Source organism: Microchirus variegatus (genome assembly GCF_963457635.1).
Source record: "Microchirus variegatus genome assembly, chromosome: 2".
Lineage (NCBI taxonomy): Eukaryota > Metazoa > Chordata > Actinopteri > Pleuronectiformes > Soleidae > Microchirus > Microchirus variegatus.
The window spans coordinates 27,520,040-27,532,068 of record NC_139803.1 but is presented as its reverse complement, the minus strand read 5'-3'; the positions used below and the strand labels follow the sequence as shown (position 1 = coordinate 27,532,068).

At 44.2% G+C, this 12,029-nt stretch overlaps 1 protein-coding gene across 9 annotated transcripts in view; it reads right to left on the bottom strand.

The window, feature by feature from the left end:
* The window catches only part of LOC310944331 (nuclear factor 1 B-type-like), a gene marked incomplete at its 3' end in the record, with an annotated part of 71,695 nt that overhangs the window by 21,925 nt on the left and 37,741 nt on the right, over window positions 1-12,029 (bottom strand). For all 9 annotated transcript variants that reach the window (XM_083910093.1, XM_083910087.1, XM_083910089.1 and 6 more), the window contains exons 3-4: window positions 3,324-3,380; window positions 1,292-1,360 (exon numbers count right to left, since the gene is read on the bottom strand). In XM_083910093.1, coding sequence (XP_083766219.1) covers window positions 1,292-1,360; window positions 3,324-3,380 — 126 coding nt within the window. The remainder of the gene's footprint in view (window positions 1-1,291; window positions 1,361-3,323; window positions 3,381-12,029) is intronic.

Here is a 12,029-nt window from a genome sequence, read left to right as displayed (position 1 = left end):
TGCCGCGAGTCCAGGCACCGTTTACCAGTTAGCTCCGTTAGCTGCATTAGCTCCTTTTAGCGGCGTTAGCGCAAACTACAGCCGACCTGGAGCAGTCTGTCTATTAAACGAAAAGAGCAGCGCTACAAATAACCAGCTGTGTACTGCTGCGTATGCGTGCCTCTGTTTTTAAAAGTTACTTTAGAGACTAATTTTTAACAATGGACAGTCACGTAAACATGACGTCATGCGCATCTTTTTCCGGTCAGTCGTCGTGGAAACGTGTCATGCGTTAACGTGCGTTGACGTTGACGCAGTTAACCTCCGTTAAAGTGCCCAGCACTAAATCTAAGCTATTCAATATTTTTTTTAAATTTAAGAGATGTGTTGGTTTTAAATAAGTCAATTGAATTGAATTATATTTTTTTTCTAAATTCTGAATTGTGCATGATGTTTTTGTGAAGAAAAACAACAGCATATATTCATCTACCGGGTCAGATTTGCCAGCTGCAATTTTCAAATCCCAGGAGGTGCAGTATTTGTTAAAGCCAAAATGAGTGTTAAAACAGCATTTTAAACAAAAAATGGTCCTGGCCTAAGCATCATATTCTACAGACATCTTTGTTGTGCACAGAGCTGCACACAAAACAAAAAACAATGGCAATTTCATTCAATGATAATTAAAAATAATAGACCTTCATTCAAAATCGTTCAGAGCTAAATACCGTACTGAGTATATAGACTTTTTTCTTTCTTCCATCTGATTTACACAGTGTAGCTTCAACGTGACGCTCGGGGCTAATCGCTGATAACTGAAACAATAACTTCAGTTGAAAGTGCCATTTTAAACGGACATAGTTAGTGTCAAATGCAGCATGCTTTAATGAACCAATAAATAAAAGCCTTATTATAGCTGTCTTGTGTTTTGTTCTTTCGTTTTGTACATATTGCTGTCGAAACTTTTAAATACTTGTATTGCAAACTTGTTCTTCCCTGTACCATTGTTCACTTAGAGTGTTTTTATTTTTTGCCTTGTATATTTTCAATATTTTTCATTGCTTATTTTACATCATAGTGCGGTAATGTCTACTCCCAAACCCACTGTTTCAACAAGTGAATTTCCCCAGTGTGGGACCAATCAAGTTCATCAAATCTATTGTCTCACTTGTGAATTAATTTTCATTCTCTGTGTAGCTTACGAGTGAAATAAAGGGGTAAATAAAAGAAGAAAAAGAATAACTCCAGAACAACAGGTTGTGCAGCCTGCAAATTAATATATAAGAATATATAACAATAATAATAATGAACTTACTTCTGGACACTCGCACCAGTTCTGAAACACTGAAGACTCCTGATTTGATGAAGCTGTCTTCCAAGTAGACTGTAGACAAAGGCACACACACAGAAGTGAAGCATGTCATCATTAGTTAAATTAAGTTGAAATTCTTTGCAATTTACGATTATGATTTGTGTTAAATGAGCACAAACACTGGATTAACTGCCTGCCAAGTAATCTCAAATCTATGGCTGGGCTGTTTTTGGGGTTTACTTGATTAGTTCATGTGTTTCTTTATGATAATACATTAATTCCTAGTGGTAAAAAAGTTGGATTTCAGTTTTTATTTCAAGCTTATTACAAGGGAAGATAAGATAAGAGTGAAAACTTTGACTTTATTTTAAGCGAGTAGGAAGGCGTGACTAAATTAGCAGATCAAACACATTAAACAGATGAGCCAGTACTGCAGGTGCTGCCTAGTTAATTAAATAACGAAGTAAAACTTCAACCACAACTGTCAATATTGACTTTGTGATGAGACTCAGTGTCAGCATTGTCGCATGAAATTCGCTGTAATCATGAGCTGCATTTGAAGGTTGTTCCCCGCTGCAGGTGATCTCCAAAAAACTATTTTTAGAACAAACAAACAATAATTATGATATTTTCTTTTTATGACATTGTGTATAATGACCTGCCCAAAAAACAGACGAGCAACTGACACCCAAATGACTCCAGCTCGGCTTTTATTCAATAGTGAAAGATAGGCAGCTTGACTGGTGCTTACAAAGCCTAATGACTGCTGTGAGCCAACGGCTTTAGCAGGGAACTGCGCCACCGCCAAAAAACCTCCCAGGCCTGAGTCATTGGATCGCTGGTATGTTTTCCTTGGAACTCACATGAGCAGAACCTGCTCTTGAGGTAGAAAACTAATTACACTTCTCAAACTATTTTCATACCAACATTGTGACGACACTGTGCAGGTCAGTTCAGGGGAACGGCGCTGTCAAAAAAAAATAAAAACATTCTGCACAGGTTTGCTGGCACACCTTGTTGAGCTCCATTCCCAGCCCAATTTGCAACCTCCTGTTATGCTTAATGCTGCGTTTGATGTTGCCACCGGGATGATGACAATTCACATTTAATGATCCAATAAAATGTTTATATTTCTCCTAAGTCCATGCAAAGATCAAAAATCCCTACTTCAGCCAGTGAATGTCAGAGTGAAGCTGAATAATAACTTCAAGTTTTTAATTTACGCCTTTCGCACTAAATGTGTCAATTTGGCTTATGCATTCTCAATTGATGGCTCATTTGTAAGCAGTTTAAGAAGTGGAGTAATAGCATACGCCGGACACCCAGTTTTTAATGTTTCAAAATAGCCGTTTTTTGGTTTTTTTTTTGCACACTTCACAGTAGACTGCTACCCCTTAACCACATGGTTTGTGACGACCAGGCTGCAGCTTGTTTTTATTACAGCAAGTCACCAGGTTCACAGAAGATCGGCACCATAAAGGCCTGATCCGCATGGAAACGGAGCGAAACATAAACTTTCTTTTAATTCGTCTTTTTGGAAAGGTTTTTTTTTTTTACGTAAACACGGCCTTGTGTCAGGAAATGTTGTCATCCACACGAAAATGACTCCGAAACGCTGTCGTACATTATGCCAGGCCAGTAACCAAAAGCAGGAGGAGAAGACGTACGTCATGTGCACTGTGTACAAACTTCTTCTTTTTTCTATTGAAATAATGTATACAATCACAGCTATAAAGAAAGAAGGAAAGAAAATATAAGTAATCATAAAGCGAACAGAGTCCCAAAGTAGCGTATTATTGTCTACATGAAAATACAAGGGTGGCATTTTTGAGAGTGTCCCATTTTCAAAATAAATGGCATTTCCAAAACACCATTTACGTGTGGATGAAACACTGATATGATTTAAAAAAAATCACTTTAGTGGATTCACCAGCCCCTAAGTAAGTGATGCTGTCGATTGCAGTGCAGTGAGCAACCTGCAGGGGCACAATAAAGCAGAGAGAGAGAGGGAAGGGGGAACTGGTGCTGCACATACCTGGAAGAGGGTTCTTGCCTTGCTCATTGTTACTGGGACTTCCTGACTGCTGTGAGTCTGCAGACATGTAGCGAGAGAGAGAGAGAGAGAGAGAGGAGGGGCCATGTTAGTATAACATGAGGACAACAACATACCTTCTTCCTAAAACACTGTTTCCTTGTCGTCATTCATTATTTTCAGCTATAAACCACATGGGACTGTGACAGGAATGTTTGTGTTTTTGTTACATATAAATAGATCCACATTGTATCACGTCTATTCACTTATTCATTCACCTATTGTTGATTAGCCACTGTCTGAAAAAAATAAAGAAATAACTTCAGTAAACTGGATATTTCCTTTAAGGGAGACTAAATATTTTCCCTTATCTGCACGTGAAGGAAAAGTGTGCCAACTGTACATTGAACAGGACAGCATTGTTTGAACAGCATGATCACAGGCAAACTGAAGAGAAAGCTCTGTGTCTGACTTTCAAAGTTTTCACCAGCAGACCGCGAGATAATTTTTCTCAAAAGGGGGGGCTGAAGGAGTGTTGGGAGGGTACAGAATGTGTTCAGTCCTGCTGTGCAAGGTACGAACACAGAACAAAATGTGGAGAGAGGACAGGAGGGGCGGGAAAGCACAAGGAAACATGAGCGGAATTCTTTCCACCGGCTACGCTGCTCAGGCTGTGGTATGAGATGGCCCGGATTGACGTCTTTTCCCTCTAAGCCCCGCTGGGAGGGGAATCTATCGGTCCTCAGCAGCTCCTGCTCTCATTTATCACTGACAGGCAACAAGGGCCCTTTTCCTTGTGCATCGTGCAGCACACAAGCTGTAAAACATCACAACAAATGATAGGCATCGTTGTGAGATTGCAATCTGTGCACACAATGGTTGTGGTTTTATGTGAAAAAAAAAAAAAAAAGTGGTGAGGCCTTGTACGCACAAACCTTTTTCACTTTTTTAATTTATCGTGACGGCATTTTATCCACACATGACTGATGTTTTGGGAGTGAGAAAATCTCCAAACGCCAGCCTTGCGTTTTCATGTCGACATCTAAGACGCTACTTTGGGAAAACGATGATGTCACAGTCCCACCTCTCTCTTGCACATGCATTCACAGTTGCTTATCTTCGTAGTTTGGTCTGTTCGCTTTACGATAGCTTTTATTTTCTTTCTTTGGTTCCCCTTGTTTTCTTCACTCTGTCTCTCTTTCTGTGATTGTATACATTGTTATGTGCCACGTACAACTAACCCTGACGGCCGGTCGATGAATGGCAAGCTAGCATGTTCATCTAGATCTTTAGTCCCCGCCGATGCCGACTGAATCTGAAGCCAATAAAAAAACCTGCGTTCACAGCGGTCATGTGATCTGCGAGCGCACGCAAATCCTGCCTCGCCTCACAGTTAACGGCAGAACCTGAGCGGGAACCGATCGCGAATCAACCTGGGCCAAGTATAAAGGGAGTTTATCATCCACGCGAGAGAGACAGGAAAGACAAGAAGCTCGAAATAGTGCACTCGGACACATTTGACAACAACAGCCGTTGTTTCTGCCACAGGTCTCATGAGCTGTTATTACACAGGCAACGGAGAGAAGCTCAGAAGGAGGGGTGAAAATGAAAGGGGGGGAAAGGTTGAAAGATTTATCCCTTTCTTGCTCTCTCTTTATGTCTCTCTCCCACTCACTCTTGTCCCCCCCCCCCCCCCCTACTAAATTTGACTATTTAACAGGACTGCAAAAACAGAATGTTCTTGGCCGAAGCTCAACAATGACAAAGTAGGGAGGGAACAGGACCATACGTTAAGAGGAGAGTGCTTAGTCCTAAAAACGTACAAGACACACTGTGCGAGTTACAGTCCTATGATATATATCAGCTCGGCATCCAATAAAAGTCAAATCTTCACTCCCCTAAAACTTGTTTCAGTGCCGTCTCTGTTCAGTCCCTCGTTAATACAAACAAAGCAATGTTGATTTCTGACTGGTCCATAGTCACAAAAAGTGTCAAGTTCCTCGTAATGAATTAAAAATGATCACGTCATTTTAATTCATTTGGTCACTGTCTACCGCTTTATGCTCCTCTTGAGGATCGCTACACTCTTAGAAATAAGGGTTCCAAAAGGGTCCTTCTACAAGGGCTGAGGTTCTACCTGGAACCATTTGCTTCTGAAAAACCCTTTCTCAAAGAAAGGGCTTTTCAGGGGTTCTTGGTAACACCAATGGTTCCAGTAAGAACCATTTTGATCCAGAGAACCCTTTAAAACCACTCTCCTGAATAAAGGATTTATTGGTTTAACCCTCCAAAAGGGTTCCAGGTGGAACCTTTATAAAAAAAGGTTCTACCTGGAGCCAAAATGGGTTCTCCTATGAGGACAAGCCGAAGAACCTTATATGGTTCAACTTAGCACTTTTTCTAAGAGTGTAGGACCTGGAGCCTATCCCAGGTGACATGGTGCGAAAGCCCTCGACAGGTCATTGATCAATCACAGGGGCGAACATATGGAGACTAATCATTCACTTCGGCATCTACAGTCAATTTAGAGTGAAGTGTGTCTGCCTCCGCTACACTAAGTGATGATATTGAGGTGTTTCTTTATGTTGACTCCTTCATTCATGCCTGACTGACCTAAACCTAGAAAACAAAGACTATGGAAGTGTCATAGAAGTTAGTGTGATGTATGGATTCAGTAATATAGACAGGCCCCAAAGGATGTTATAAACATTTAAATGGCCCTTGATAGCAAACTGGCTCCCCTCTCTTCTCCCCCCCCATGACACACACAGAGTCTCTGAAGCAGGTTTATTTTGCGGCTGAGTTGAGGTTTGTGTGGATTTGGCACAGGGAACTGAGTGGCCTTGCCTTCTTGTCTTCTCCTGTACCACCCCCCCCCCTCCCTCCTCCCTATATGCCACATTCAGACTCATCCATCAGTCTAGTTGTGGCTGCCAACTCCAAGCTCCCTCCCTGAGAACTGCTGAGAGGGATAGAAACCAACGAGGGAGGAGAGAAAGAGCACAGGAGAGTGGAGGAGTCGAAGAAAAATAAGAAGAGGTAGGTAAAGGTGGGAAAGGAGCAACGGGGTTGTTTAGAACAGATTAGAGTTTTGCGGTTTGGTTTTGTTTGTCTTTCTCCTCCTTCTCCTTTTTCTTCATCAAGTGCTGAACAGGCAACCATGACAAAAAGAGCAGATGGTCGTGGCAATTAGAGTTCCCAGGAAGAATCTTCCAGCATGAGGCCCCACTGTAGCACCAGGAGAGACCACCTGGATGACTCAAGGTGGGATGCAAGCATATGGAGCATCTGCCAGGCCTGCACCAGACCTAGAAACACCTCCCCTATTGCATTACATTTTACCTTTGACCCGAGAAGGGCAGGCTTCATACTTGTCTTTCTTCCAGTACTCAGTGTAAATATGCATTTCTCAGGCCGTGAGTTTGCTCCACTCTTCTATTTTAGACATTTCACATCTCGTGCATGCTGTAACTCAACAGGTATTCAAGTCAAAGTCAGTTTTATTCAATTAGAAAGATTCTGACTTGTACGTTTGTGTTTGTTTTTTTTTTAAAAGAGCTCAGAAAATGGCTGAAATCCAGTTGGATAAGAGGAGCCCGAATCCTGGTATCTGTATCTGTATCTGAAAGGTGTCCTGTGCAGAAGCCCGTCCAATCTGATAGTCTTTAAATAAACAGTAGTGTAACCTGTAAATAAACAGTTGCGGCCAAGGAGGCTGAGCTTTGCCCTGGAAGCTTGGCAGGGCTTGATCACAGAGCCAGACACTACACACACACATAAACATGCACACACACACACACACACGCGCGGCCCTTTTCCAAAAACAACATTTCTTGGCACCCACCGTCCCTGCCACTTGTTTAAATAAACAAACTGGTTCATGAAGGAAGTGAAAAAAAAACAGCACCACGTATGAATCAGATTATCTGCCGTTACTCAGCAAAAGAAAAAAAAAAAAGGGGGATATTTTGGATGTGTCCATGAGTTCTTACACCTTCTTGTCCAGAGGGATACTTATCATTCCACTGTAACGATTAGGGCAATTAGGGGTAATGGCAACAGAAATCTGGCTCGGCAAGAAAGTTTCTCACGAGCGTGTGAGTCGTCTCTACACCCAAGTGTGTTACTCGTCTGGATTTTATAATAACTTAAACACTCGCACACCACTCCATCTAACCCGCCCACTCATTTTTTGGCATGACACCCCACTAAACTGCGGAGGAGCCCGCATGCACACAGTGTACAGTGTGGATTAAATTATCCACATGCTGTAGTTTGTGAAACTTTTTTTTGTTGTTGTTTTATGTGACAGTGGTGCACGTTCCTCGCAGACATGTACAGATATACGCCATAAAAAAAAAAAATAAAAAAACACACACACACACACAGTGCGCACGCGTGACACGCACACCCTGCAGATGCATACCGCTGTCGACATTTCAGGAGGAGAAGCCTGTCTGGCAGCCATTTTATGCCGAGCGGGGTTCTGTGCACATGTATAACACTCTGGCTGCCAGAGGCATGGGTCCCGAGCCAAGACACATTTCAGCAGCCTGGGGAGGCGAGGGGAGGGCAGTGTGGAGGAGAGGTGGAGAGGTGGGGTGGACTCCCGGAGAAGTAGGGAAACAGTGAGAGGGAGACGAGGGGAGGGGGGGGGCTGAAAATATCGACCTAATTACGGAGCAGCTCTGATGCGTAATGTTTCGACAATACAGCTGCTCCTGGGTAAATATTTGATGTGGCCGAGCAGACTTTCTTCTCGGTGTCCTCCTGCCTTTCTTTCCTGTTCTGCTGTAGGAGACTCCAGTGTGTCCTTTGCCACAAATGCACGCCTGAAATATGAGTGTGTGTGTGTGAGTGTGTGTGTGTGTGTGTGCAGCACAGGGTCATGCAAGTCTTGACAGAATGCATAAATGACTGTATACTGTATGTGCAGTGTATGTGTGTGTGTGTGTGTGTGTGTGCAGTGTGTGTGTACTTTGTCCACTGTCCTGCTCTGCTCCTGGTTTCTATCATTCACAGCTTTGCTGATGACCTCACACTACTTGGGCTGAGTTCCAACAGCCGGCAGAACCTGCTCTCTTCTTCAAATCTCCTTCTTTCTTTCTTCCCCTCACTATCTGTCCATCGCCGTCCCAGCGCCTGCAATAGTATCTGTCCCCTATTGTACCTCCTCTCCGAATCTACAGTTCACTGTGTATCTGTGACAATATCATGTCATCTGCTAAAGCATGAGTCCTGTATCGTTTTGTTTTTTTTGTTTATTTAGTGATATCTTCTTCACTTTTTCATTTTTTTTTTTGAATGAATGAATCTAGTGCTCTCCTCGGTTTGCCGCCTTTTTAGCCTCTTTGTCTCTTTATCTGTCTCTTTATTCCATGCCTGGCGCTTTGTTGTCTAAACAAAGTGGCCTTTATCGGGACGAGCCGCAACCCAAACAAGCCAAACAAAAGATTTCGGGCGAGGAAATCTGCCCGCAGAAGAGGGAGGATCTTATCGTGCCAGCCATTGTGTGCCAGCCTGCCAACTGGCGATGATGCCCCCAACCCTACCCCCCACCCACCATTACCCCCTCCTTGCTCACACACACACACCAAATGCTGGCATCCCAGTACCCCCTCCCCCCCATCCCCCCCGCCTGGACTCCTGCATGGCATTCTGCAAAGGTTTGGCACCTGACCTGGCCAAAAAAGAGAGAAGACAAATGATGTAGCCGGTTTGGACGCCATCTTGTGTCGTCTCACAAGGAGCGCGAGAGTTGACTCGGTGATGAAGCACAAAACAAAATTTGAAGAGCAGAATGGTATCATAGTGGAAATATTTTATCTATATTTGGTGGGTCATCACGCCTCTACAAAAAAAAAAACATCTGACACCTCTGTGCAGACAGAAATCGATAGTCTTGTGTTCCTTTTGACAAACTACGACTGTGACACACACACACACACACACAGACACACACACACTGTGTGACATTGTAATGATTATCTCATAATTGGAACAAGGCAAGTATTTCTTATTGACTTACAGGAGCACCTAGTAATCCAGATAGCTACCTATCAAATGACACTGAAGGGGGAATGCAGGTACAATAGGATGAGTTACACACACACACACATGCACCCACACACACACACACACACACACACACATTGAGATGAACATAAGAGAGAAGCTGGGAGAAAGTGAGAGGGGGCAAAGTTGAAACGTCTGTGAGAACAATGACATTTTGCTTCTTTTCTCCAAGACAGACACCACAGACTTGTTCAATGGAGCGGGAATGGGACACACACACACATGCATGTACACACTCAGTAGGACTGTCGGGATTTTGAGACTTATGGAATCAAGTGGGATCCCAGCCCAGACAAGAACAATGACAAGCCACAGTGTGTGTGTATATGTGTGTGTGCGTGTGCGCATGCATCATCAGTGTGTGTTTGTTTCTAATCAGTGCATGCTAATGCCGGTGGAGAACGGGCCCTCTTTCTCCGCTCTCTCGGCGCTCTGTGCCTTCTCCTCCATAAACTCTCACGGCAATGAAAAGAGGAGAGCATTTTAACCGAGCCCGGGGAGGACAACAGGCTCCTCATTGAGGTCACCAAACAGTGTGGACGGGGAGGGAGCATATTCAGTGGCGAGTGGGACCCTGAACAACGGACTGAATGGCCTGAAAGATCATTAGCCACATCGGCCCGAGAGGAGAAGGAAGAACCGGGTCCGAGCACAAAGAGATACGCTGCCTCCAAACTAAAGATGCAGATGAGGGTTAAGCCATCCGAGTTCAACTTTCCCCACCTTTTTAATTTCGGAAATAAAGTTAACCCACCTTGACGCATGTGCACAAATCACAAGCGCTCATGAGGGAAAGGTAAAAGTCTAATTTACACAGACACGCAGGGTGCCGTGGTTAACTGCCCTGCACTGTACACAGTGTAGGTGATGCATTCAGTCACTGCACATCATCAACCCCATAAAAAATGACCAGACCGGCCTCCACTCACACTCACAGCTCCCCAATTACTTTGTTTGTCCTTTTCTCACACTGCAGCCGCTCCTTTAGCCGCTTTTTTTTTTTATTGCCTTCCCTTTTCTGTTCCTTTTACTGTGTCCTCTTTCATTTTGTCTGTCCCTGTCACTTTACTCTCAGCTTGCTGCCCAAACTTTGTTTTTATCTCCTTTGTGGCACCTGGCACCATCCGTTACATTAAGTGATATTAAGACGTATTCCTACTGTGAACATATTTGATCATCTTACGAATCATTTGTTTCAAAAAGGATTCCTGCAAAAGGTTATTTGCAGGGACAAATTTCCCGACTGGCATTTGTAAAGTACCAAAAAAACTGTTTGTATTTTAAGCACAAAAGTTAAAAAAAATAAATAAAAGTGCTTCTTCGAATAGCCATCGTTTTCTTTCTTTTCTCACACGCATTCGCTGGCTTTCCAAAAGTGTAGTCTCATCATTCACAAGTGTAATCAGCGTTAAGTCTGGCCTGTGAGAAAAGGGAACTTTGCATCTGCGTTGAAACAAAGGGGCCCCCGTCAATGGCCAACCTTGGCATCTTTGTGGTATGCACCAAACAAACAATTAGCTTTGTTGTGGTGTAATTGACTGGCAGGGCCGGGTGGCATTTACATTTGCCCGCTGTTGCCACCCTGCCATTCGGCGAGCCGGGATAAAAAAGGATAGGTCCATGCAAGGGTGGAAGGTTGGCCACATCACTCTCCTTCGTAGACACTTTTTAATAACCATGGTGGCAAACTTCCAAGCAGGAGTGCTTTTTTTTTGTTTTGTTTTAATGCACGGCTGTGGCGGAAAGAGGGAAAGGAGGGTGGAGTGAGGACGAGACTATAGATTTCATTATGCATGCGTGTTTTCTCATTCATTGTAGTGGTGGGAAGGAGAGAGGGTAAGGGGTGTGAGGTGGGAGGGTTGGGGGAGCCAAACCAATGGCATTCCGTCATTGTAGTCCTCCTCCTACACACACACACACACACATAGACTGACGCACACACAAGGAGCAGTCTGGGAGCGAGCCGCTATAGGCTAATGAGGTGACACTCACCGTCTGGAGACTCGCCAAAACAGTCCATTAACTCCTAGCCAGTAGTTAAGAGGAGAAGAAGGAGAAAGGTGGCGGTGGGGAGGGTGGGGAGGAGAAAGGATGAGGCGGGAGGATGGGGGGGGGGCTAGTTGAGGTGGGAGGCTAGCCAATGGGTTGGTGGGCGGAGCATGCGAGGGTCAGGAAGAAAAAAAAAAGAAGAAGAAGAGAGTCTGAAGTCTTTCAGGATGTGAGGGTGGGGGGCATTTCTGCAGTTTTGTAGTTGTGAATGAATCAGCGGGGTAGCTGGTGGGGTGGGGTGGTGTTAGTGGGGGCCATGCACGAGCGTTCACTGTCGGCGATTATGCTCCGTGGAGGCAGCTCTTGAGGAAAAGTAAGCCTGTGTGTATGTGAGGGTAGGTGTTGGCGGGGTGGGCAGTAGATGCCGCGAAAGAGAAGAGGACAAGGGAGATAGATCCAAAACCCCCCAGTCAGGCAGACAGACCTTTGACAGAGGAGCTCTGTGATTCGTGTCTTTCATCTTCAGAACCCCCCCATCCACTCGGATAATTATTAGACAAATGCGGCGGACCCCTGCTGCTTGAGTGGCAATGGGCATGGGAGGCCAGAAACACAGAGAGAGGGTTCAAACCTGCACGTCTCGAC